Source organism: Tachysurus vachellii, chromosome 17 (assembly GCF_030014155.1).
Source record: "Tachysurus vachellii isolate PV-2020 chromosome 17, HZAU_Pvac_v1, whole genome shotgun sequence".
Lineage (NCBI taxonomy): Eukaryota > Metazoa > Chordata > Actinopteri > Siluriformes > Bagridae > Tachysurus > Tachysurus vachellii.
Window position 1 is genome coordinate 6,706,042 of NC_083476.1, and position 27,555 is coordinate 6,733,596.

The following is a 27,555-nucleotide window of genomic DNA, read 5'->3' on the forward strand; positions in this document are numbered from 1 at the left end:
CAGGGTCCTCCACTTGTCTCTCACAAGGAAGTTTGCCTCCAACAGTCCAGGCCACCTAGAGGTTTTTTGCTGATGTGTCACTTTAACTGTGATGTAGTATATTGCATTCTTGGTTGCAGACTCTGCATACCCAAGTTGAGGAGTTCTGAAGGACAAGAATAAACCCGCAACTTCACCTTCTTGCTCATCATTCTTGGGAACTCCTTCTCGCTTCTCATGTCCCTACCGATGTATTATCTGTAACCACTTGGTAGTACGTTCAGAATTTCTTCCACCAGCTTTGATGTAAGAGGTGACGACTTCCACCCTGTCATTTCTTTATAAGAGCCTCTGCTGATCCTCACCCATCCCTATCCAGATCCATCCCCCTATCTTATCCTGATCCGCACCCATCCCTATCCAGAAGGTTCACGGACTTCTCTCTGTACACTAAAAACAGTTCTACAGTTCTATGTGTAGCAAAGGGTAAAAGGGTGTAAGCTCAGACAGACCTCCCCCTATCTAAGTAAGAGGAGATATCCATGCCAAACCTCCTGCTTTTTGCAGGATCATTCTTGTATTCTGAAGGCAAAAAGCACAGTATGGACTTCTTTTGGACTTCACTCCACCTTCCTGGACAGGAAGGTGGAGTGAAGTCCAAAAGAAGTCCATGATTGTTCTTTATATCCTGAAGCTCAGTTCCTTGGTTGGCTCCATGACTTTAACTCTTTGCCACAGGCTAGAAGCAGCCAGGTTGTTTATAACCAGAACTCTCCCTCTGTATGACAATTGTGGTAATAGCCATTTCCATTTAGACAATCAGGCAAACACCTTTTACAGCATTCCCTCCTGATTTCTTTTCTGAAACTCTTTGTTGCTTAAAAAGATACCTAAAATTTTCATTCCATCTCTCCTCCACGCTAATCCACCTGGCAGTTTTTGGGGTCCGCCACTTTTTCCTCAGTTCGCCTTGATGATGATGATGATGATGATGATGATGATGATGATGATGATGATGCCTTCTCATACTGTTCGATGGCTTTTTTTAAAGCTATTACATTGTTTTGTCCTGTAATGAAACTTGTAATGACATCAGCAGAGCCTGCTAAAGACACCCTAATCTTAGTATCTATGCCTACTGTACCATAAGAGCTTCACTGAGCTCCCGCCTTACCCTGCACAACAGTGGTTCAATAGCAAGATTGAATAATTGCCCAGAGAGTTGACAACCTTGTCTAAATCCCCTTAACACAAGTATTGGTGCCCTTAAAACACCACCAGCTTTAACAATCACAAAAACTTTAAAGTACAGCAATTGAATATAAGGCACAAATTGGTCAATAAACCCAAAGTTCATAAAAGATACACATGGTCAACATGATCAAATGCTTTCTCTTGTTCTAATGAAAGAATACCAGCTTTGAAACGTGACTGGGTTGTCTATTGATCGTCGCTGCTTAGTTCTTGAAGTAACTCAGATGCACTTCCAGAGTCACAACTTTCAGTACTGTATAAATCTTTATAGAATCCTGCTGCCAGAATCCTTATTTACACAGGATTAGATGTTACAGTTCTATCAGGATGACGAAGATCATGCATTTGCTTCTCCTGTATACTTTTCCTCTAAAGGATAAGAAAGTAAAAGTTGGGAGAATCCATGTTACTGATTGCACAGACTCTTGCCCTTATTAATGCCCTTTTTACTCTCTTTTAGAACTGAGCCAAGTTTTTTCTTCTTTTAATTCCGTTATTGTTTAAAAGAACACTCTCTAGTTGTTTTATGATCTTTTACTGTTGCGTTCAACAGTGTTTTAGCTTGTGAACTATAATTTATATTTTAATAATAATACTATTTTTAGATTTGTTTTGTCCACATCCCACCACTGACTAAGATTTTCAAAGGAATCTTTCTTGGTCTTCCAACTGCTCCAATAAGAAACCTTTTTTTTTCACAAAACAAAGCGTCCTGTAATAATTTAGCATTAGTAATACAGTAGTTCAGTAGTAACTAGTTTTTAAACTCTTTCATATTAAAATGAAATGTGACTAATTTGATTAGGTCTATCATTCCATATCATTCTATTATTCCACACCTTCATTCATTCATTCATTTTCTACCGCTTATCCGAACTACCTTGGGTCACGGGGAGCCTGTGCCTATCTCAGCTGTCATCGGGCATCAAGGCAGGATTATTACACACCTTTCCCAAGTAAAATATATCTATAATCTAATTACTAACCTATACCACTTAAAACTGTATATTCTCAGAAACCTTTAACCAAGTATATTGTTTAATGCCTGTTTTCCTCCGTCTCCATACGCCTATCAAATCAGTCTTTTCAATAATTTGTAATATTACTGCACTTGACTCATTGTGAGGCTCCTCCCCATTTTTGTTAACTGAAAAATTAGTAGTGAAGTTCCAATCCCCTCCAATAATTAAACACACATTATTATCAAATTTTTGATGATGTTGTTTCAGATTCATAAAACGTCTACCAGCTCAGACCCGCAGTTTGGTACATAGACGTTACTAGTACAAAAACAATTCCTCTAAATTCTATTCCAATTATTAATACTCTTCTTTTTACAGTTTCTACGATTAGAAAGATGATAACGTTTATGTTTTTGCAGAATAAAATGGCTAAACCTGCACTAGTATTTGTTCTATGGCTTAGAATAGATTTTTCTTCCCACCATGTACCCCATCCAGTTCCATTATCACTGCTAGTGTGTTTCTCTTGCAGAAAAAACTATGTTAAGCCTTTTAATTCTAAATAGATCTGACACCATTGCCATCTTATTTCTGTTCCTACTCCCATTTATATTTAAGGACCCCATCCTTAAAGGCTCCATAAAGAGCAAAGAAAAGAAAGAAGGACAGAAACAGAAAAATACAAGGTAAGGACAGTGTGGTTTAGTCATTTTATTTTTGAGAGACATTTGCTTCGTCTATTCTCAAATTCGTTAACATTTCTTTTATACGAAACCTTTTATTTTTACTTATTTTTAAGCTTCATAACTAACCGGTTTATCCGTATCCGGAAAAATCCTTCATGTCTACAATTTTGCCGAAGGTTAAATCCAAGCATTCATTTATTTCCTGTAGCGTATTTGTCATTTGTCATTTGTTGTCTAAACAGAGATGTCAGAGAGTGTATCGTTATCTCTTATTTCTGTATCAGTGCTCATTTCAGCACAATGTGACACACCGGGATGTTCCACACTGTCTACTTCTACATTAGCCTTTTCATTCACCTTATCTTTATCATCATCATTATTATCATCATCAGTCATCACCTTGTTTACATTAATTTCTACTACATAATTATTAGCCCTGGAGTTAGCCGATTCTTCATCAGCCTTATTTAGATGGGGAACAACATTGTTAATCAGATCGGTATTATGATCGTCATTTTCTCCTGTAATATGAATTTCCTCGAGATTAACCTCATTATTGTTAAACTCAACAACAGGAGAAAAACTAGACCCTGCATCACCAACAGAACCGGCAGCAACAACAGGCTCAGTAGCACCAACACCAATCCATCTCCTCTCTAACTTGAGCTATATGAGGACATGCCAGCCTCCTATGCCTGAAGTCCCCACATTTAAAGCATTTCATACTGCCAGTATTTGCATACACTATATACGTTTTTCCCTCATGCCACACTCTAAACAACACATACAGCCCTGGCGCGCTCAGGAACATAAACACCTGTCTTTTGAATGACATGACATGTATTAAGGTCACGTTTTTACATCCCAGTGTGATCATTGTAACACCGCTTTAAACTTTCCATATCACATGAGCTCCCGTTCAATTTCATTGTTATGAACGAACGTTAGAGACAGTGACTCTGGTGGTTGGAGCTGGTGGTTGGAGCTCCACTTACCACTATTTTGCTGATTACAATGATTAACTAGATTTTCGTCTTTGACAAACACCACCACTGCCTTGTTCATCCTGAATGCCGAAGAAATGTTAAATCCAACTTTTTCTTTTACTGCCAGCAACACATCCTCCTCCGTCGCACCTGGCACAGGTACACACCTGATACCGTGGTGGAGCGATACAAGTGGGGGAGAGACCTAAGATAACCTAAATAATAGAATTTTTGTGACAAATAAGTATTTTTGTGTGTACACAGTAAAGCAGAAAGGGAAAAGATCCAAAGAAAAATCCCAATCCATGTGCCTCGTTGCCTCTCAATGTGAACCGCCCCATACGCACCCAAATGCTCCCAGCATGCACCTAGAGTGCATCTCTCATTCTTTCTCTCTCTCTATTTCGCTGAGTGCACATGATTAAGTTTTTGTGGTTTGCATGCCCCAACCTCTAACCACAGCACCAGGTTTTTCCATTACTCCAGGGAAAGTTTAATGGCTTTTGGTTTATCCACATCATAGTCATGGAAGACGTGTTTACAAGCTTGAATCTGGCATTTAAGTGAGCAGAATGGCAGAAGTAGTGACCAGATTTTAGGAACTTATAAATTACTTGATTATAACATCCTCAATTGGGCAGTGGTGGCTCAAGCAGTTAAGTCTCTGGGTTTTTTGAGCGGGGTTCAAGCCCCAGCACTGCCTAGCAGCCAATGTTGTGCTTTTGAGCAAGGCCCTTAACCCTCACTGCTCCAGTATCATGGCTGACCCATCGCTCTGACCCTAACCTCCAAAGTCTAGATATGTCAAGAAAGAATTTCACTCTGCTGTAATTCTTCTGCTAAAGGAGCTCTCAGTGTCTTAGGGTTTTGACGCCAAAAGTAAAATTTATTAAGAATCAACAAAGCAGAGCTCAAGATGGTATTTCTCCCTTTTTCAAAACCACCTTAGATACCTTCAGCTACCCTGACTTCTTAAGTTCCAGTTTCCTTCCTGTACCATGGTCTAAAAAATATGTGTTCACATAATTAACATGCATCTTTTGTTCTATAAAATATTCTATAATACAACGGGTGACCGGTGTTGTCCAGCTGGTGTGAGTGCAGGTTTTCATTTAAGTCAAGCAGGAGCTATACCTGATTTCAGGAACATGATTAATCAGGTGATTTAGGATTTCACTAGTCTCTAGGTGTGGCTTCTAAATTGTTGGAATAAAAAAAACCTGCAACCCAACAGCCCTTTCTGGATAAGATCGTATACGCCCGAATTATAGAGTACACTTAACAATCAATAAATGGTTAGAAAATACAAATCACTAGTTTAAAGGGTTTTGTGTATCTGATAAAAATTACTGCCATTGCAACTAAACACGGTCAGTGCCAAAGTTCTGGAAGTGACTAAGTCTCAGAGTGTGACAGCTGATATGAAACTTGTATCAGTGCCATCAACTGAATGATGCAAAATCTGCAAGACAGCTGCAAGTATAGCAGTTGCAATGGAGAAAGGAATCACAGGATTTACACGAAGCTTGTTGAAACTTGGCAGCAGAAAGAAAGTCTCTTTCAATGTGCTCTAATGCTCAGCATTGAATGGTTCCAAACTCATCTTCTATACCTTTTAATACATCTTTTCTCCTGATATATCTTCTATGCTATTAAACCGAGCACTTCTGTTTCTGTGACTCCGTATCTTAACATAGGAACATAGGAACTTGACAGATCTCTATTTAGAGGGTCATCATTGTCTATATGGAGAGCATTATCACTTTAGCATTGCGTTTGTTAGGTATCATCTCATACACTGTGTATCAGAAAACAGGTGCGTCCACAGGAACACAATACATCCGTAAATGCAGAGATAGCAGACGGACTGGGCTTTTATTTTAAAAAATGCAAAAGTCAAACAAAGGAAAACACTAGGAAGCAACAACAATATACAAGAACACAACTACAAGGTCTCACAAACAATACACGCAAAACAACTGGTATAAATGGGGAAGGTAATTAGAGAAAAATAAGGGGCAGGTGTGCAGAGGCGGGAAGGGGATAAGCATCAGGAGGGGCAAACACATGTGAGCACAAAACAAAAACAAAGACACACGGCACAAGATATGAACAAACCCATGTTGGAACGCCCCTTTGTGTACTGGAAGGAAATAGTCCAAGCCATTTATGGCACTGTGAGGTGTAATAATCCTAAAATTGCACTGTGAAAAAATAACCCCCTGAGTCGCACTTCCTTGGGTCACTTCTTGCAGTTGCATTGATTCAAGGTCTAAATTGCCATGCTAGAGTTTGCTTGGAAGTGAGAAGTCTGAGCAGTCTTGTATCGGTTGATTTGGTCCAGATGCGAGTGCTATGTTCTCATCTCCACAAATAAACTACTGCCAAGCAGATAAATGTGTCAGGTTAAATTGAAATGGAGCAGACATTGCATATGTGAAATCAACCTTAAATTCCAGTTGCTGGCCAGGACATCATTAACCACTACATCACTACACTTTTATTTCTTCTTCCACTTCTATATATGCACTGTATTTCTGTTATTAATACACATTAAATCAAGAAGCTTTGGGGCCTTTAGAAATGTCAGAACCTTTAAAATGGGAAACAACCTTAAAACCTGAAAACTACCAATGGTCAAAATACAAATGATATCTTTAATTTTAGTGTGCAGTGCATCTCATTTTAAAGCACATCAATCACCGGGAATGAGTTTTTCATTTACTGCAGTTAAGCTATTCAGAAAAGTATTTAGCTACAAGAAGATGGAAGATCATGATGGATTTACCAGTTAATGAGCTGAGATTTGGCTTGTCGTGTTCTATTGCTGTAAAATTTAGACATTCTCTTCTATATTAAAAAAAGCATATCTGTTAACTGTTCATTAAATATTATAATGATTTTCAAATTTGACTGCTTTTGTATCTTGTGGGTTGTTGGGTGGTTGTTTTCAAGAGCATGAGAGGTTATAACAGTGTTAGTCAGCCTATTTACCTGTGTGAGTGTGAGTGTGTGTGTGTCCGTTAGGTGAGTGGACTGTGTGACCCCTTCTGTTCCCTCATGTTTATTTGTAGCACTGTAAATCTGCGCTCACTCTAACAACCACATTTAATACTCGTTATTTGTTATTTGGCATTTAAAGCTCGTCATTATCATCCCACTCTGCCTTCATCCAAACAGCTAAATAATTGGAGTGTGTTTCCTCTCCTGTTAGATTTCACATTTACATCCTTTATTCTGTTTGCTTTTTGTTTTTAATAATGATAATTGCCCGTGTAGGTAAATGACGACGTATTCAATAACCTGTTTTTATGTGAACATGGGATTTGCCTTTATCTATTCTACATTTGCCAGTGTTTACGTGAATGTTTATGTTATATTAATGGATAATGGTATAATGAATGCTGATAAAAACAGAGTTGAATAAAAATGTTTTTAATAACATTATCCTGTGGTTCCTTTTTTGCGAATTATGACTGAATAACTATTACTATTTGATTTACCTGAGCTTTTGGAAATCTGCATAAATAATTTGAAATGATTAATGATGTTCTGGTGAACATGCAGACTCAGACGCAGCTGGCCTGGAGAGAAAAATGGATGTAGCAAGAGAGTCTGAAAGAAGCAGGACAAAAAAGTAACACAAAAAGAAAAACTATTGTAAAATTAAGTATAAAAAAAAAACAGAAAAATAACACGTATGCAAATAGACACTATCCCAAAAGCCTTAAGTACGCTCCATTAAATTAAACTGAATTAAATTATATTACATTTATTTTCCTTTTGTGTAGCATCAAAGACATAATCATAAACGGCTTAGCTAAATATTTTAGTACCATTCAGGGTTTAGCAAAAACAATTGTATAAAATAAAAAGATAAGATAAGATATACCTTTAATCGTCCCACAATGGGGAAATTTCACTGTTACAGCAGCCAAGAGTAATAAAATGCAAATATATAAAAAGAATAGAGACATAATATAATATACAGTATATACAAAACAAAATGTATAAAAAAAAGATGGATATTGCACACGTTTTTCAAAAATTCTGTTATTGTACATGTTTAAAATACTTTGTTACTTTGTTATTGTTTATTATTACAGTCAAAAACAGTAATAACAGTGTGTATTATGGTGACTGGTTCACTGGGAGCAGCTTTGATTGTAAAGTCTAATAGCAGCAGGGAGAAAAGACCGTCTGTATCTCTCCTTCAGACACTTAGGATGTAACAGTCTGTCACTGAAGGAGCTGCTCAGAGCTGAAACCGTTTCATACAGGGGGTGAGAGTCGTTCTCAAGCAGTGAGGATAGTTTTGCTACCATCCTCCTTTCTCCCATGCACCTCCTGTATAGTGTCAAGAGGAATCCCCAGGACTGAGCTGGCCTTCCTGATCAGCTTGTCCAGTATTGTCCTTTCTGCAGTAGAGATGCTGCTGCACCAGCAAACCAAACCACAGAATATATATCTAGAGTATTCAGAAGCTCTCCCTGCACTCCAAAAGACCTCAGCAGAAAGAGTCTGCTCTGTCCTTTTTTATAGATTGCCTCAGTGTTTTCTGTCCAGTCCAGTTTGCTGTTCAGATGAACACCCAGGTATTTGTAAGAGTCCACTCTCATGATGTCCTTTCCCTGAATGTTCACTAGTGGTAAAGACGTTTGTTTGTGCCTACGGAAATCCACCACCAGTTCTTTGGTTTACACAAAAAGTGTACACAATGACCTAAAACATCAACCTAAATATTTTTTTAAAGTATTCTCTTTTATAGCTTGCTTCATCTTTCAAACTGGAAACCAAAAGAGACAGTTATTGCTGACTTGCAAAAACAACGTAAAATAGAGGACATGTCAACATATTTTGAAAATAAGACACCAGAATTTTTTTTTACCAGAATTGCAATTCAGTTGGTTCTTGTCATGTGTTAAACGTCATCTCTGTGACAACAAGCTGGAAATTTTTCAGGAATGGAGCTCTTCCTGAGAGTAACCCGCAAAATACAGGACTTGAACTTTGCCATTCGTTATGAGATCTAAAACACAGACAAAACTCAACTACGTACAAGATTGCAAGATAAGGCTGGAAAGTCAAAAATAATTTTAATAAATCAAATTTTGTTAAAAAAAGTTTTTTTAGTTGATATTTAGAGATAAATATAATTGTACTGTGGATAAAGGTTTACAATTCTAAGATAAGGATTAGGGTTAATATTTGAGATTATATATAATATTCGATCCCAGCCTCGACAGTTTCACTGTACCTTCCTTCTTTATTCCACATTGCCTTCAATAAAATCTGTTTAACCCTTTACCCCTAGATCTGTGATTTGCTTCTTTGTCACTTCCTTTCTTTACGTTCCCTGTAAAGAGCATAGAGCAGAATACATTTTCCATCTGATTCTTACTGTCCGTGGAGGTTATGAGTAGTGTGAGTTATGAGTAGCCTTTTAAAGAAGAAGAAGAAGCCATTTTTAACATCACATCCAGAGAATTCCGTTGCCAACCACCAGAAGGAACCATCAACAGAGAATTGTGCCTTTACTTCCAGCGCTACTTCTGGTTTACTTCTGGGATCATGCTATACTGTATATTTATAGAGTTCCTACGTTACAGCATGTGCGAAGTATTGTTAGATCGTACTGCAGTTCCGAGCCGTTTGTCCTTGTTTTCCATTTGCTTAGTGTGAATGACCCTTTGCTTTTCTCTGGATTTCATTTATTGGATTTGTTTGCTACATGGACTGACTATTCGTGTTTGACCCTCTGCCTGTTTACTGGTTCTGCCATTGTCTGCCACTTTGGATTGTTTGCCATTACACCTTTATTTACATTACTACACAGTGGAATTCTTTTCTCTGCATATCCTGGCTTAGGAAGGTAGGAAAGCCAGACATCATAAGCACCCCTGGAGCATAAAGGGTTAAGGGCCTTGCTGAAAGGCCCAACAGCAGAAGTTTGGTGTTGCTGGATCTTGAACTCCAACCTTCCAATCAGTAACCTAAAGCCTTACCCATTTCAGCCACCACTTCCCCTAGTCCTGCTGTCCTGCATATCTATATATCTAGCTGTCTATCTCCACATATAGAGAGTGTTGTAACTCAGACTCACCATAAACCTAGTGAGAACTGAACGAAAGCGAGGATGGAAAGATTTTGTGACTCTTCTGCATGGACCCCAGAGATGAGTGTATGACAGCCGCTGGCAGCTATCCAGCGCTTATAGAACCACAATTACACAAGTAAAAAGTGTCTTGTCTGTAAAGTAGGTGGACAGGTGGACACTTTTCCACACAGGGATTTGTATATTTGGAGAAGTCCTGTTATCAGCACTGAGCCTTTATCTATAAAGTAAAGACTTAGAGAGACACTTGGGGAGTGATCTTATACTATCTCTCCATGCAGAATGTTTCAAGCTTCTATTGTATTTTCATTTAAAAAAAAACAGTTTAGTCTGAACAGGTTCAAATTCAAATGTGTCTTAATCCAAAGGAATCCGGTTACAAAATGTGAATCCTAATGTGTAAAAAACCTTCTTCATGTCAATCCTAGTAAAAACCCCAAAACAAATTTCTTACAGGAAATAAATCAGTACACAACATTTATTCTGACTTAATGCCAGTCTCATTTATTTTTGCCCTCCTAAGAAATCTAAAATATTTCAGGGTACATGTGACATAAATCACAACTCCCTTTCAAGTAAACCACCTGTCAATCAAACTAGATACATGAAAAGTGGAAAATGCCAGAAGGCAAATCTTCATCTGGGTTCAGGCTTTGAACACCCTTTAATCCTCATCTCTTAATCTGACATTTGGGTTTCCCATAGACCCGTCTAATCTATTTCCTAGAGTGTTCAATCCTGTGATCTAAATTAAAAATATCCACAATGCTGCTTTGCTTGAAGACTGATATCTGCATCCTGAAAAATTTGTATTTAATTATCTGCTTTGGCCAGAATTCACGGCATCTTGTCATTTATTTAAAAGAGGAGGCTGTTTCCTTGGAGTCTATGCTTTTCTGGAATTTTAGTGTTCTAGAAATGGGTTTTGTTCATTTTGGTGTTAGCAAAAATAAACTAATAATATAAAGAAATTAAATGAAACTCCAAATTAGATTGATTCAAAAACTCATTCTAGTTTAAATTGTTCAAAATAGATACAAATTTGGCAAATGTAAGTTTCTAGTTTGTACCAGACCTATAATCTAAATGAATCTGTTTCCAAACGATTCCTAATCCAAATTAATGATGTCATCAAAAACAATCCTAATTCAAACTAATCCTGGTAATTTGACTTCCATCCAGAAAAGCTTGATGACTAAAATAATGCTGAATAAATGAAGGAAGTACAAATTCATCTAAATTAATTTTGGCCCCTAAATAGATTCTAATGCAAAGAAATTCAGGATTCAAGTCACTTGATTTTATTTTAACTTTATCGATTGATTTTGATCCTACATTTCTTTGCATTAGAATCTATTTGTGGTCATAATGAATTTATATTGTAATCTTGACCTCCTTTGTTTGGTTTGGGATCTGTTCAGAATTATTCAGAATTAGTAAAAGATCATTTTGATCCATTTTAAATATATTATAATCCTAATTCACTCACTTACTAACCACATTATCATGGTCAGTGTTGGATCTGGAGAATATCTTGGGAACATCCATCCATTCATCCATCCATCCATCCATCCATCTATAAATCCATTTCTCCAGTCATACATCCATCTATCCATCCACCCATCCATCCAGCCATTCATCCATCCATTCATCTATCCACCCATTTATCCATACATTTTCTGCACTGCTTATTCTCCACAAGGTCATTAAAAATCTTGTCTATCCCAGAAGACTTGGGGCACAAGGCAGGAGACACCCTGGATATGATGTGAACGTATCACAAGGCACATTCACCCATGCATAAATGCACATTCACACACAGTAAACAATTTAGAGATGCCAATCACTCTAGATTGCATGTTTTCAGACCAGGGAAGGAAACACAAAGTTGAACTAGATGAACTCATTGCAAATTCACACAAGGCAGAGACAGGAAGTGAGATGCAAATGTTCTAACCACATAGCTAACCTGCAATTAATTCAAATAAATTAATTTCCTTTGCACATGGTAGCAACAAAACTATGATCCAAACTTAGCAATCATTACAAGCATTAAAGTAACATCCTGCTGTAAGAAACATGTCCTGAACACAAAATTATCCCTACATTTACTAAAGGCTAGAAGAGAAAAACACTCCAGTTAAATTCTACAGGGTATATTTAGGCTGTTCTTTGGAAAGCCAAGGATAGAGTTTAGCAGAGTTAATGGACCATTTTTTCCCCCCAGTGTGTGTCATTATGGGAAATGGGTCATTCACTTCACTATTTTCTTCCCGAGTGAATGTCATTGGCCAGACTATACGTCCATCACTCACGTCCTGCACCAATCCGTGCGTGTCATGTAACCTCTTCAACTCCTATTAAAAGATGCTTGCTAGCGCTTTCTGGAATTTAATGATTTGCTTCATGCTGTGATGGATTCTGGGTAAAAGTGAAGGTAAGACTGGAGCAAACCTTTTATGACTGACATTTTTCGTGAGTGTGCTGACAGCAGAGTAATGATATTAATAAATTTGCTTGAACAATCCACTTTGGCTTTTTTCTCTAGAATATTAACTTCATTTTTATGGCAAACCAGCCTTTCTGGCCTGCCAGATTTTTTCAAATGAAAATGACAAAGTGACTGCATTTAGGGAATCTTTTACCTGCCTGAATTCATCAACGTCTACAGACGGAGATGTACTTTTTTGATAGGTTCATGTAATTGTATTAAGGAAAGAAACAGAAAGGAGAAGACACGTTTCTAAGTCTTCGGGCATACGCAAGATGAAGTGAGCAAGATACAGAGAAAGAACATTAGGGAAAGAACACCTCTCTCACTTTATTAAAGGTTTTAATTATCAGAGCTTTCCATTTAGTGAAAGATAAACCACTCAGTAATGAAGAACACAGGATATTAAACAAGATGAAGTTCTCAAACGCTGCTTTAATAACTTTGGCAGTGAACTGACAGATGAGCGTTTATCACTTGCCTCTTACAAAGTCATGAAGATTAAACTCCCATGGTGCTCTTTTACCACTGATTTAACACACATTACCTTTTTCCTCTTAAGTTCACATCCATGTTTGTTAGGTATTTTAATATAAAAGTTTCAATTCATTCATTTATTGTCTTTCATTTTAGGGGTAAAGTTTGCAGGACCTACATAACCATAATCGTTATATCTACAATATATAATGTAATGTCTATCTCTGATAATGTCGATAGCGAATCATCTTTGGCTAACCTTTTGGCTATGAGATGTGATGTAATATCTTATGTAAAGATGTGTTTTGCAAGTGGATGAACTTTTTTGCTTATTGCAATGTGAGGCAACTGTACTGAATGTTGTGCAGGAGTTAGAGTTATACAATTTGTTTTATGCTGCACACAAGGTTGTCAAGCTGTCATGACTCCAGTGCTTGGATCCAAATGCAGATTTAAATGAGAAAAATAGTCATAAAACTATTATAACTATTTAGACTATGTACTATTAGGACTATAGGAATATGTATTGTGTTAGAACATGAGTAAAAAGTATTTTAACATGTTTTAGAGACAGTCACAAAAAAAGAGAGATAGAAAAAGACAGGAAAACAAACAGGCAACAGAATTGTAGCCTTTATTTTGTCACATATACATTAGAGCCCAATGAAATTCTTTCTTCACATATCCCTTTGGTGGTTGGGGTCAGAGCGCAGGGTCAGGCATGATACAGCATCTCTGGAGCAGAGAGGGTTAAATGTCTTGCTCAAGGGCCAACAGTGGCAGACCGAACCCCGATCCTCTAATCAACAACCCAGAGTCTTGACCACTTGAGCCAATACTGCCTGTTTGTCAACAGGACAAAAACAGGATATCAGAGCTAAACTATATCAGAAGTCGGGACACACTTGCGGAGTCAAAAAGCACAGAATATCTTACAAAGTCTTAGTAACATCATGGACCATAGGAACTGAGCGAACACCTTACAACAAGGAAACCAAGGAGTATATAAAAGGGTAAGAAATCACCATACAAACACAAGTGAACATAGTTTAAAGTGATTGTGAAAATGTGAATGCTGGTGGATGCTGGGATTTGGAGTCAGTGGAAGCCATGTTTGTTGGCCATGGTGAAACGGAGCCCATGAGGTAACACACCATGACACTAGCATATATATATATAATGTAATTTAATTAATATGCCTAGTTATACAGTTCCTACTAGAAGCGTAACAACACGGCATTACATGTATCTGCACTTTGTTCTTAAATATCTACTGTATATTCAGATTTAAACCTAAAGTGTGTGTGACCAGATTTATAATAATATAATATGAACCATATCTCTGAGCTCCTGGAAATACTAGAAGGCACTAGAACAATAAACAGATACAGAGATGCCACCCCTGTCAGCCCTGTGACATTCGAGTTCACAGTTGGTCTCAATTCAGTGGTTAAAACTCTAGACTACTGTTTTGTTGTCAGTTCAAATCCCAGGACAACCAATCCATTTATGCTGGGCCCTTGAGCAAGGCCCCTAACTCTCAACTGCTCAGTTGTATAAAATGTGATAAGCGTATGTCGCTCAAGATAACAGCTATAAACGAATTAGTAGCCTTAAGTATACTTAAATCTTTTGTTGCCAAATGTAATATGATGTAACATGAACACAAGAGATTAAATGAAGCTCACTATTAAATTTGTTAAATGTATCATGCACCTGATCCTGATGTCATTAAGGTATTTGTGTTAGATGATTTTTGTGTTAGATGATCTTTCTGCCTTCGGTCAATAAAAACACGATGAAATATTGTGCATAAGTCTGCCCCGCACTCTTGACTTTCCTGACCGTGCACGGGCCATATGAATATTGCTTGTTTATCACTTTATTCAGTTCAGTGTTATTTTTCTGACCCTTTGAGAAATGCTAATGCAAGCAAGAACCAGGGAAAAGTTTCATTGTGCCGAGGAGGTTTTGTCAGTTTGACACTCCGATAACCCAATTCTGTTTCAAAACACATACAGAAAAAGAGAGAAAGGGGCAAATTGTTGTTTTGCTGAAGAGCACTGGATAGCACACTGTCAGCAGAGAGGAAGAAAAGATGTTTGTGTGAAGATCGAGGATAGGCACTCAACCTTTACAGCAACATAAAAAAAACTACTCAGGACCGAGAATGTTTTTCTTTGTGATGATAGATTGTAAAGAAATGGAGAGAGATGTGGGTGTTTGCCTATTGCATGGCTTCAAATGATTACTTTTAGGCTTTATGGAACATGTTTTATCTGTGACTCTTTCAATGTCTTTATACAGTGCAGAGATTTAATCCTGGATTTCTGCACCAAATGTCAGATGTTCTGGATGTTGATTGACAGGTGTGGAACCTGATGTGCTTCTGCTGTGCTTCTGTTATGCATTCTGAGATGCTTTATTGCTCACCACAGTTACAAAGAGTGATTATATGAATTACTATAAACTTCCTGTCAACTCAGACCAATCTGGTCCTTCTACTCTGAAGGGTTTCAGTCTGCAGACCCTCCACACACAGGATGTTTTTTTGTATTTGTTTTTTATTATTTTTTTGTTGATCACTATTTGGCAGAAACTTTAGAGACTTTTGTGTGTGAAAATCCCAGGAGATCCCAGGACCATCTGGCACCATCAACCATGCCATGATTAAAGTGACTAAGATCACATTTCCTTTTTATTCTGATGTTAGATGTGAACATCAAATGAAGCTCTTCACTTGGATCTGCATGATTTTATGCATTTTGCTTCTGCTGCCCCATAATTGAATGGTTGGATACCAACATAAATGAGCATCTGTATTGGTGTTCTTAATAAAGTGGACGGTGGGGTTACTTTAGTATTTTGAATAGTTTGCTTTTTACTTTTTAAATTGTGATAATGATAATCAAGCGGTTATAGTTAAAGAACATTTGCATAACAAAATAAGGAAATACAGTAGTACAGTACATGTTTGAGAGAAAGCACCAAACAATATATAGAGAGTAATGAAACACACACAGAAAAGGTTCAAATTTAAAAGCCAGTGAAGATAAATAAGTTTTAAGCAACTAGAAGAGCCACTTTTTAAATAGATACCTGCAGTTTATTCCAGATCTTTAGAATGATAAAAGCTCAATTGCCTTTATGCTTAGATCTAGACCTGGGTACACAAAGCAATCAAAGATCCGCCAATTTCTTTAGCAGCTGTTCGTCATTTTTTCCGCAATTTAGTCACCTACCAATTTTCAGCAATCCTCTAGCTCTTCTAGACACAATCTCAGAGTATTCTATCTGCCCTCTACCACATATTTGAGCTCCCAGATGCCCGCAATTGGTTAGTGTCACTGTGATTGACCACCTAGAGAGTATGGCTAATTTTGCTGCCTTGGCTCCTAGGTGCCTGATGTAGCATCATCAGGATTCAAACTCACACAATCTCTTTCCAGTTGAGCGAGTGTGTTTCCGTTGCACCTCTCAGGAGCCCTGTGCCTGGTAGCTGAGTGGTTAAGGTGTTGGACAAAACATGAAGGTTATGAGTTTGAATCCCAGGGCCACCAAGCTGCCACTCTTCGGCACCTGAGCAAGGTCCTTAACTAACCCTCAATTGTTTCATAAATGAGATCAATGTAAGTCACCATACAACCTGCTCAAGCTTTTTATTTTGATTTATTATTAATTGTAATATATAACTAATTTCATATTGTTTTTTTATTTTATCTTATTTTTACTTTCCATTTTTGACTATTTCTATTCTGACTTTTTTTTTTATGACAGCTAAAAAAAAGCATTTCACTGCATGTCATACTGTATATGATTGTGTATGTGACTAATAGCATTTAAATTTTCATTTAAAAGTACAAGATGGTTGTAGATTAGTGCTGGTTCCATTCAGCTGATGAACCGACATGGGGGTGAGTGATAAGAGGAAATGACAGAATGAATCCCATTTGCAAGCTTATTGATAAAATGAGCTCCTGATTTTGTGGCTTGGAAAGATTGATGTCATCATAAAATGCTAGTATAATTTAGCCCAAAACCTGGTTGGCTCTGGCAGGAGTTTCAAAAGAAATCAAAAGAAATCTATAGAAAATAAACTCTATGAGTCTCTGCATATGAACCCTACTAAACATTACTCTTGCTTTAAATATTTTACATGGATGAGTAAAAAAACAAAATCCATTTACAAGTATCTCCAACCTGGCTTGACATATTTGTTTTACAGCACTTGGTCGCCTCTATTCTCAAAACCAGTCTAAAATCTCCAAACTGAGCACAGAACTCATGTTTATAAAGCGTGAAGGTTTTATGCTTGTCTGAGTTTTTTAAAGATCCTGAGCAGAACAGCCATCAATATTTAAACACAGAACCACAGACACAAAGATACTGTTGAGTCTTGATATGCATCTGGGTTTGAAAACACTGTCACTGCATCAACCCTTAACGGATGCAGACCTGTATACACACACACACACACTTCTGAAGAATGACAGAGACATTTATAATCTGTACTTTGATTCACCGCTGTTTGTTTTTTTGCAATCTTAAATTGAAAGTTCAGACTAAATGTCAATAGTAGTCATTATTCGAAGTTTAAAAGAAAATGTTCTGCATATAAAACTCAAATTAAAAAGCAAATCAATATTATCAGTCATGCTGCATATGTTATTGCATAATTTAAATGTATTTTATTTAAAGACCAACTTATACATTTTTTTTTAAATGATTCATAGTGGTTAGGAGCAATCGACTTCTCATAGAAAGCTAGATTGATGGCTATATACTAGCTATATCCAATAGGATGTGTCAAATTTGTTACATTTGTTGAACAAAGTCCCCTGTCCAACTAACCAGACGACGCCATCTGTGGAATACCAACTTATGGTCTGCGGAACCTCACTTCCGGTTTCCACGTTCAGGTTCTCATGCATAAAAACGTAGCACACGAGACACTCCGCTAGAAGTATCGTCGGTTCTGCTCCATACCAAGCCTATTGTATATCCATTGTCTGTTTTTCTGTGTATGGACTGTGTTTTCTTGCTATTTTGTATTACGTTATCTTTAGCCTTGCCCTTGCCTGTTTTGTCTGCCACGCTGATTGCTGTTTTGGTTTTTGGGCTTGTTGCCTGTTTACCTCGACTACCAGTCTGTTTCACGGTTTCGAATCTTTGCACTTAATATCCAATAAAAGCTCAGTTATATCCTGCATATGGATTCCTACACCTCCTCATTAAAGCTAAAGTTTTATCATAGTGACAAACAAAATCACTGTTATTTTATATTCTGACAGGTTTGTTTCTGTTGTTAAATAAATTAATAACTAAAATTACAAAATAAATTTAGACTGCAAAAAAATTACGTTTTAGCAATTGAAAATATGTCGAATCGATATAAGATAACAATAAACCAAATATGCGATTATTAACCCTACTTCCATACATTCAAGCTTGAACTTCAATGTATTGTTTTACTTGTAGGCCGTTTTTACTGTACTTTATTTTGTAGTTAATTATTTGGATAAAATGGAAGCTAGTTTACCAGCATTTTGCTAGCCAGACAGCTAATGTTAGTTATGATAACCATTTTTTAACAGTAAACTTGGGTAAAAATGAATGATTCTATTGATGCAAGCTTGATCAAATATAAGTCAGGATGCTGTCGGCTTTCAGTGCGAGACTTTTGTTTTTCCCTCTGTTGAGTTAAATGTACACAGAACTTTAGTGGTTGAAGTCAATTTGATGACACCTTCAAATTTTTTATGCTTATGACTTACAAGCACTTAGGGTGTCTCAGAGAGTAGAAATGGGTTTGGTATAATTTAGTAAGTCTTGAGAGTCTAATTTCATATGAGTCATTAAACACCACTGTGGAGTTTTACATGACAAAGACATTCAATGCTGAACCTGATCAACCAAAAACAGGTGGAAAATCCTTTTTTTTTTGCCACTGATAAAAAGAGTTAATGTATTTTGGATGGTGAATGTGAGGAGGAATTCTCCATATGGTGTTCTAATGGTGTAAAATGACATGTTTTCAACGTGTTATTGCAGTGGTAGTAGAAGACTAAATTAGAAATCAGTGGTTAAATAATACCACTAAATTATGCTACAAATAAATGGAGCCCCCTCTTCTTGTTTTATGTTCAGAAAAATATTAGTAGTCACTTTTTATCCCTCACTTACACACACACACACTTTTATCTTACCCCACACCATTAATATATTCCTTCTTTTGATGTCCTAATGGGGTATTTTGAACAAATTTTGGGAAGTATTGAAGTGTGGTGCATCACAATATAAGGTTTGTAAGATGGGCCATTTGTAGAGGACATCCCGCTGAGCTCTGCACACTCACACACACACACAAACACACGCACACGCACGCACACACAATTTGGGTCTGCTACTTCATGTTAACATTAGGTTATTAGTTTTAGCCTGAAATGAATGTGTTCAGGGTGTTTTCATTCAGGCTCTGTGTGTGTGTGTGTGTGTGTGTGTGTGTGAGTGTGTGTGTGTGTGTACTTTTATCTGTGTGTGCATTCCATGTGTATGAAGGAAGAAACCTTGAAAGGAACCAGACTCAAAGGGGAATCCCATCCTCAACAGAGTGTGTTAATAACCTTAAGTTATAACAAATACTGGAGGGTGTGAATAAACATAAACACCAGAAAGTGTTATTATTAATAATGTCCTTTGTTCAGTCAGTTGGATTTGTGTAATCAGGAGCTCCTAAGCAACTCATAATTAGCTCATTATCTGCATTGATTCCTTTTTGTCACCTCACATTTTTTGGTCCCCAGTTAAACCCCGAACTCACATACTGTATATCTGTGTGGAGTTTCCATTGTTTCTGTGTTCGTATGGGTTTCCTCGTCATCCTCACCTCCCAAAACCTTGCCAGAAATTGAACTGGGTACTTGAAATGGCATTTAGTGTGTGTTGGTTAGAGTGATAACATGCAAAATACTGGGATCTTTTCTAGTGAGTTACTGTATCTCACCTCACACAGTGTTTCCAGGATGTCTCTGTAACCTATCAGTTTGACAGTGTGTATACCATATTTTTTATTTTATGTGTGTGTGTTTGTGTGTGTGTGTGTGTGTGAGCGTGTGTGTGTGTTTGCTATTCAAATCTGTTATTAGTCTCTATATTTATGAATCAAGTGTATGTGTAGTGTGTAATATGTGTCGGTGGACCAGACAGATGGATTTGTGTTAGAAGTCCATTTCTCAGAGTCTCTGGCAGTGACATCTTGTTTGTCTGTGTGTGTGTGTGTGTGTGTGTGTGTGTGATGTTATTATCGTCAGGCTGGACTGATGATCATATATCATTGCCACGGCAACCAGTGCTGCTGTGACAGAGCAGGAGATTGAGCCTTTGCTGCTTGCAGTTTTGGATTTTCACCATGGACACGGACAGACACACACACACACAAACCCCTGATCCTTGGAAGCCCAAGCAAAAACCAATATATGCCCAAAAGTATGTGGACGCCAGACCATCATCCCTGTATAGTATTTATGTTCCTTATAAACTCTTCCACAAAGTTTTTTGTAGAATATCTTTGTAGCATTATTGTTTTCCTTCCCTAGAACTTAGGGGCCAAAATTTGTTCCAGCATGACCATGCACCTGTACACAAAGCAAGCTCTACTGAAACATGCTGTCTAAGGAAGAATGGAAAGAACAGAGCACTGACCTCAACCCCACTGAACACCTTTGGGAACACTGACTGAACCCCATGCCTCCTTACCCAACATTAGTACCTGAACTCACTAATATTGATGTAGTTGAATGGGCAAATTCCCACAGCCCCACTTCAACATCTAGTGGGAAGACTTTGGAATTTGGAAAGAGTCATTCAAGTTCTTCACTATGGTGTGTTTTGTAAAGTGCTAATGATGGTTGTAATGCTGGCAAATGAAAAATGATGCAGGAAAACATTTTCAAGTTGTATGCAAGTTGTTACAAAGAATATACAGTATTACATGTTTATTTATTTTTTATGTTCATGGTGCATATTTTCCAAGAAACTCATGAATACTATATTATGTTCATCTCATTATCAGATAAGTTTATTTCTGGCTCTTATCTTGCTTCTCCATCTGTTACCGATCTTCTTGTTACTCCTGTAACTCCTGCTTCAGGCTTTAACATGAGTAGACATTTACATTTAGTTTCTCTTTTGGGAGAAGCATAAGTCAATACATTTTTAATGCTTTCAAAGTATTACTCCTACCTTGGAGCGAACCAGAGAAATATGATTTGGATGCTTCGGTGCAGGTTAGATGAGAAGCTCAGGATGTTTTTTTCCCAAACTTTATTGCGTTTTCATGCTCTAGGAAGGAGGAAGAAAGGGATCGAGAAGTAAAAAAAAAAAAAGGTGGTTCTATTTTGAGTAATAAGTTAGTAAGAAACTCATTATTCAATAAGTTACTTTGCATTGGGTGAAATTTCACTCTGTTATAGTAAGAGGAGTAGTTAAGCCTCAAGACTCTTTCCTGTTCTGGCATCTAGTTGAAATGAGCTTCCCCTGGATGTCTGATCAAATCATGGGCAGCATTCAAAAGACATCTAACGACCTACCTCTTGCTATAATACTTAATCTATCACTTAAAAATCAGAAATACAAAAGACGGTGTGCATTTCTTGCTGTATTACTGTCACGAACGCGGGATAAAACGGGACCCAAATGCAGGATAGGAAAACGGAACATGGGGTTTATTAACTAAGGAAACACTAAACAACACACGGACTAAAGACAGGACAAGACAACAGTAGATTCCGCGCTGCAAAAGGCAACGCGGCACAGTTAAATACACAGGGTAATCACAATAGGAGACAGGTGTGTGGAAACAGGAGGAGCAGACAAAGGCGGGGCAGACACGTGACAAGGAACATAAACAAAAGGCACATGGCCAGAGTCCGGGCTGAGCCCTGACAATTACCTTCACAGCAGTATTTTTAGACTGATGGTAATCTTATTATTTTCCGTTTATTCTTAATCATCTTTCTAACTTAAATTTATTCATTGTTTCATGTTTAGCTGCCCTTGCTGCTGTCTGAGAGTCGCCAACTAAATTTCATTGTATTACCTTCTTGATAGATTAACATAGCCATACAACGCAAAGGAAAAATATATAGAAAAAAAGTGTCTACTGTACGTTTGTTCTATTTCCACTTGGATATATAATTAAAAGTGTTCAAGCACTGTTTGTTTAAACCCACCCATCTCCTCAAACATATTTTTCCATGTAATTGACAGTGGTTTCTTGTTGCCCAAGCGTGCCATATTAGATTGACTGTTTAAATAATCAATCACTCTGAGCTTTGGATGTGAAGAATGAATTTATTGTTTAAAAGGACAAACCAACATGAAGAACAGAGGGCTGTGTATGGGAGAAAAGCAAGCCATTCTAAAGCTTAGAAAAGAGGAGATATATCTGAGTCTTTGCTCTAGCATTGGGCACAGACAAAATAACAATTTGGAACAGTTGTAAAAAAAAAAAAAGAAGACACTAACCTCAAGATACCGAACAGGATGGCTGAGGAAAACAACAGCAATTGATGACAGAACCATTGAATGAGTCAGTGACATAATCAACATCATCCAAAGGGCGGAGGTGAAGGGACCACAATCCGCTGTTCGAAGAAGACTTCAGTATAGAAGAGCAGAAATATAGAGGCCATACCACAAGATTCAAACCACTGATTAGCAGTAAGATTCTGCAAATAAATACAGAGATACAAAAGTCCTGGAATCCAATTAACCTCTAGCAAAGTGATGGAAAAGCCAAAGTGTGAAAAGAGAAACCATCTGCTCATGATCCAAAACAAATAAGCTCATGGGTCAAGCAGGGTGGACGAAGTGTCATGGCTTGGGCTTGCTTGGCTGCTTCTGGAACAGGCTTGCTAAACTTTATTGATGATGTAACGCACGAGGCTGCCGAATGAATTCAAACATCTACAGAAACATTCTGTGTTCATATTTACAGAAAAATGCATCCAATCTAATTGGGAGGAACTCCATCATGCAGCTGGACAACGACCCAAAACACTTTTTTTTTGCATTTGTGATGCTTTTTCCAGGCATCAACTGACTGCAGTTTCTTTGTTCAGTTGATGCCTGGAAAAAGCATCACAAATAAAGAATGCAACAGTTTGGTGACATCAGATTAAGACTATGTTTATAAATTTACAGATCCAATACTTTTGCTCAGCTACAAATGGGGCAGTCTGTTACAAATGGTGCCATGTTCTTGTTTAGCAGATCTAGATGTGACCTATTCATCTTTTAATATCAAACCCAAATGTCTTCAGTACATACTTTCAGAGGGGGCTTTATTTATATAGTTTTTTTATAGTTTTTAACTAAAGTTTGTATTTTAAAGGGTAAGAGTGATGTGTCTTTCTCCTTACTAATGAAGCAGCAGTGAGCATTGTACTGTAGTGAGCAGCTACTGTACCTAATCAGTGTAATAACAGTGTTATGCCTATGTTGTGTTGTTCATATGTTTACCCGTCTGGAAATGAGGAAATTAAGTCATTTATGTTAATGTCACAAATCAGCTAAACAAAACAAATAGCTAATTGTCTCTAACGGGCACTACAGAACATTCATCTTCAGAAAGTTCCCTCGTTATGCCTGCTGATGGGCTGTTATCATAAAACGTGACAGGAAGGATATGTAAATAAAGTTATTCTCAACACTTTTCATGTATTTGAAATGCAGTATGAGGAGCCTTATTGTATATTCAAAATTCAGGGTTAGCCTTGATTTGTGTACAAATAAAATGTCTGCACGAATGCTGGCGAAGCAGCGGGATTAGGGGATAAGGAAGCATGATTCTAAAATGAGTTATTTATTTATTCTAAATAATTACTGTACTGAGAGGAACAAGGGTGGGTTTAACGAGTTGCAGAGAAAGTTGCCTGTGCTTCTGAAATTCTGCCTTTAATCTCATTTTGTCCCCAATCTCAGTGTCTAAAAGACTAATCAGAAGTGAAGGCAAGCAGAAGCCAATTAAAATTATGCAAATTGTATCATGGCTGACTGCGGACTGCTTGCTTTCACTTCTTAACGCCAAAGTCAGCATTTTGGCGAACGTACATGCTGTGAGAGTTTAATCCATCTATCCTGCTCGCAGACCTGTCATGGCTCAGCTTCATTCATTCAAATGGCAACACAAATGGTTCTCTCCTAACACACAGTGTTAATTGCTGTCGTTCCAGGAAATCGAGCTGGACTTTCGGCTTCATCCAGAACCCTGCCTCGTTTCCTTCAGGAGCCTGATGACGCTTACATTGTCAAAAGCAATCCAATTAAGCTTCACTGCCGAGCTAGACCTGCGCTGCAGATCTTCTTCAAGTGCAATGGGGAGTGGGTTCATCAGAACCAGCACACATCTCTGGAACATGTTGAACTGGGAACAGGTAAAACACACAAAAACACAAAATAATATAGATATGTATATACAGTAGCATAGAAATGTCTGTGTCAGTGTTTAATGAAAGCAATAATGATTTCATTAGGTTAGTAAAACTTTTTTTATTTTCCAAATAGGATTTTACTTATTAATATCAGTCCAAAAAGTGTTTCTTTATTTACCTAAAACAACTGATTTCATACCACACATATATTACATATATTACAGTTATAGAAAGATTGCTCATAACTATGGTGACAATATGCGTCATAAGAACACAAACAACACACAGAAGAAACTTTTGAGAAAGACTAAAGTTTATAAAGAAGGTCACAAAGACAAATAAGATGCAGGTGGTATGTGAGAACATTTGATAAACTGAAGGTTGAGGAGAGAAAGAGGGCAGTAATCAGTCAGATTAAGAGTTTGTACCTGCACTTGACATTAGATCTTGTAATCTATCATTTTGGGAACGCCTTGTTTGTAAGTGTCAGGGTCAGACAGTCCACAAGCCTGCAGTCCTGGCCTTACAAACATGGCCACCGTGGACAACACATTTCAAAACCTACTACTGCTGACACACACGCGCACACACACACACACACAATTCACGCTAACTCTTTGAAAATTTGAGAAATACTGTAACACTCACTTTGTCCTATGCATCAAATTTACCTCTGTATCTTTGGATTTGCCTAGTTTGCTCCGTTCGCTAATTGCCTGAGCCACGCCTGTGTTTGGCGTTTGATCCTTCCTCTCGTTCTGGATTTGTCTACTCTGATCTCATTTAACATAAATAAATTGCACTGATATCCATCTCAGCTCTCAATACCTGACAGTACTAACCAATCGTTATTGAAGTCTGCCTAGCTGCTTGGTCACAACATGGTATGCGAGGCCTTCTCACACTTTGACCATGTAATCAGGATATTCAGTTAGTTTTCAGGGCCAGTTTTCATGAAAACTCTTAGAGCAAAGTGTTGCATGATGTTAGCGCATGTTAGCACATATGATCGGTCAGAAGCGTAATTCCTGCATGATATATCCACAAAGATCTTAACATAGAGACAAACTAAAGTCTAATAATAGAATATAATTTAATAGCACTACTTTTTTATTGGATAACCAATCACAGTCTTCAAAAGAATGTGTCATACCTAGCAACGGGTTTTGCCCCAACTCCTCTCTAAGATAAAGGTTTTTGTATTTTCCTTGCTCAGAGTTGCTCTGAGATTGGTCCCAAATCACTCTTAGAAATGTTTAAGCTAAATTAAGAGCTCATTAAGATTATTGTTTGAAGCTTTATGAATATGGGCCCAGATTTATACATAACAGCTAAAACACTGACATTTTTCAGTTTTAAGTAACATATCCTTGAATTATAGCAATTTTGTAAATTGACATCTTACTTCTTTAGTGTGAGACTTTAGTTCTTACTTCTAAACTGTGAGACTCTTAAATAATATCACTTGTGTAAAATGGTGTGTTATGTTTTTGATAGCTATGAGTTTGAAGGCCATGAAAGCAACAGTGATGCAATCGTGAGAAATGTTATTCCTTTTCCTTTAACGTGCCAGACACCAATTGTTATTTTCAATTCACCATTCCTGAAAACAGCCTGCGGCTCTTCACTTCACACACTGGGTCCTTTTTCCCTCTTTTATGAGGTTTATTTTATTTATTTCTTTACACTCAGACTGTTTTGAATGAAAGGAACGAGGGACAAAGCTGATATTTGATGCTATTCAGCTACTGGGAATGGTATAATAGTGGACCGTGGTTTGTGATGATGGGCGATGATAGCATGTCCAAGAATGGTGGTCATTTATATTCAAAATGCAAAAACCCAAACAGAAAAGTTTTCATTCCATCATAGTCGCATTATCTGTGTGACTTGCTTTGAGTTTTCTGAAAAGAAAAACAAATTAGCCAGTTGAAACTTATTATCCAAGAATAAACATTTTGTTAGTTAAGAAATCTGAATTATTTGGTTATCAAATTCACACAATTTACTTATTACACACCTAAGTTCTGAGGTGAATCCTCCATGGACCAGACTTGTTGGTTGCACAGAATTTGAAAGGCCAAGTCAACATCTTGAACCAACATCTTGATTGCTCCAACTATTCATGAACCATTGTTGCAGCGTAGCAGGGTGCATTATCCTGCTGAAAGTGCCCATGGCCATTAGCAAAAGAAGTCACATATTTTTGTCACATATATACAGTATAAAACAGCACAGTGAAATTCTGTCTTCACATATCCCAACTTTGGAGGTTGGGGTCAGGGTAAAGGTTCAGCCATGATACAACACCCCAGGATCAGAGAGGTTTAATGGGCTTGCTCGTGAGTGAGTGCCCATGAGTGGCAGCTTGTTAGGGCTGAAGCTTGAACCCCAATCAACAAACCAGAGCCACTTGAGCTACCATTGGCCCATTAGTGAATACCGTTGGAATGAAGGTGTGTACGTTGTCTGCAGAAACGTTTGGTAGGTGATAGCTGTCAAAGTAACATCCACACAATTGCCAATGTTTTCCAGCAGAGCATTGCTCAGAGCATCGCACTGCATCCACCAGCTTCCCTTCTTCCCATAGTGTTTATACAGGTACAGTAGGTGCCATCTCTTCCCCAAGTAAGATTAAAAAGAATACATGACCAGGCACTCTGACCTGTCTATGGCTTTGCAGCCCCATACACAGCAAGCAGTGTTGGTGGACTTACTGCCTCCTTTACAAAGACTATTATCTTTAAGCTTATGCAGTGAGGAACCAAAGACTGCGATTAGCTACTATTCAGTTGTTGGACAGCTTTCAATTCTACATTATGTCTGTATTAAATTTAGTCTTATTGATTGAAATTTTCCAACACATTCTAAAATCTTTCGTCACCCACATTTTCACATTCACTTATGTTTGTAGCCAATAAACCATGGCTCTTGGTCCCTGTGTGTGTATGTGTGTGTCTGTGTGTGTAAGGTAAGCTAATCGACTGCAAATCTGCAACGTGCCATTGATTTATTCTGAGGTCCCACAGTGCAGGACAGATATACACCGATAGCATCTCCCCAAAAGACAGGGCGATAAATCAAACTCAGATAGCGGGACTGCTGTTGTCCTTGGGCTGCATGCACACACTGTGCTTGATGATTTGTTCTGCTGTACTGTCATTATTTTTAAA

The 27,555-nt window shown here is 37.6% G+C and overlaps 1 protein-coding gene across 2 annotated transcripts in view; it reads left to right on the forward strand.

The window, feature by feature from the left end:
- The window catches only part of unc5da (unc-5 netrin receptor Da), a 198,458-nt gene that overhangs the window by 109,405 nt on the left and 61,498 nt on the right, over positions 1 to 27,555 (forward strand). For both annotated transcript variants that reach the window (XM_060890757.1, XM_060890758.1), the window contains exon 2: positions 24,185 to 24,385. In XM_060890757.1, the coding sequence (XP_060746740.1) occupies positions 24,185 to 24,385 (201 nt within the window). The remainder of the gene's footprint in view (positions 1 to 24,184; positions 24,386 to 27,555) is intronic.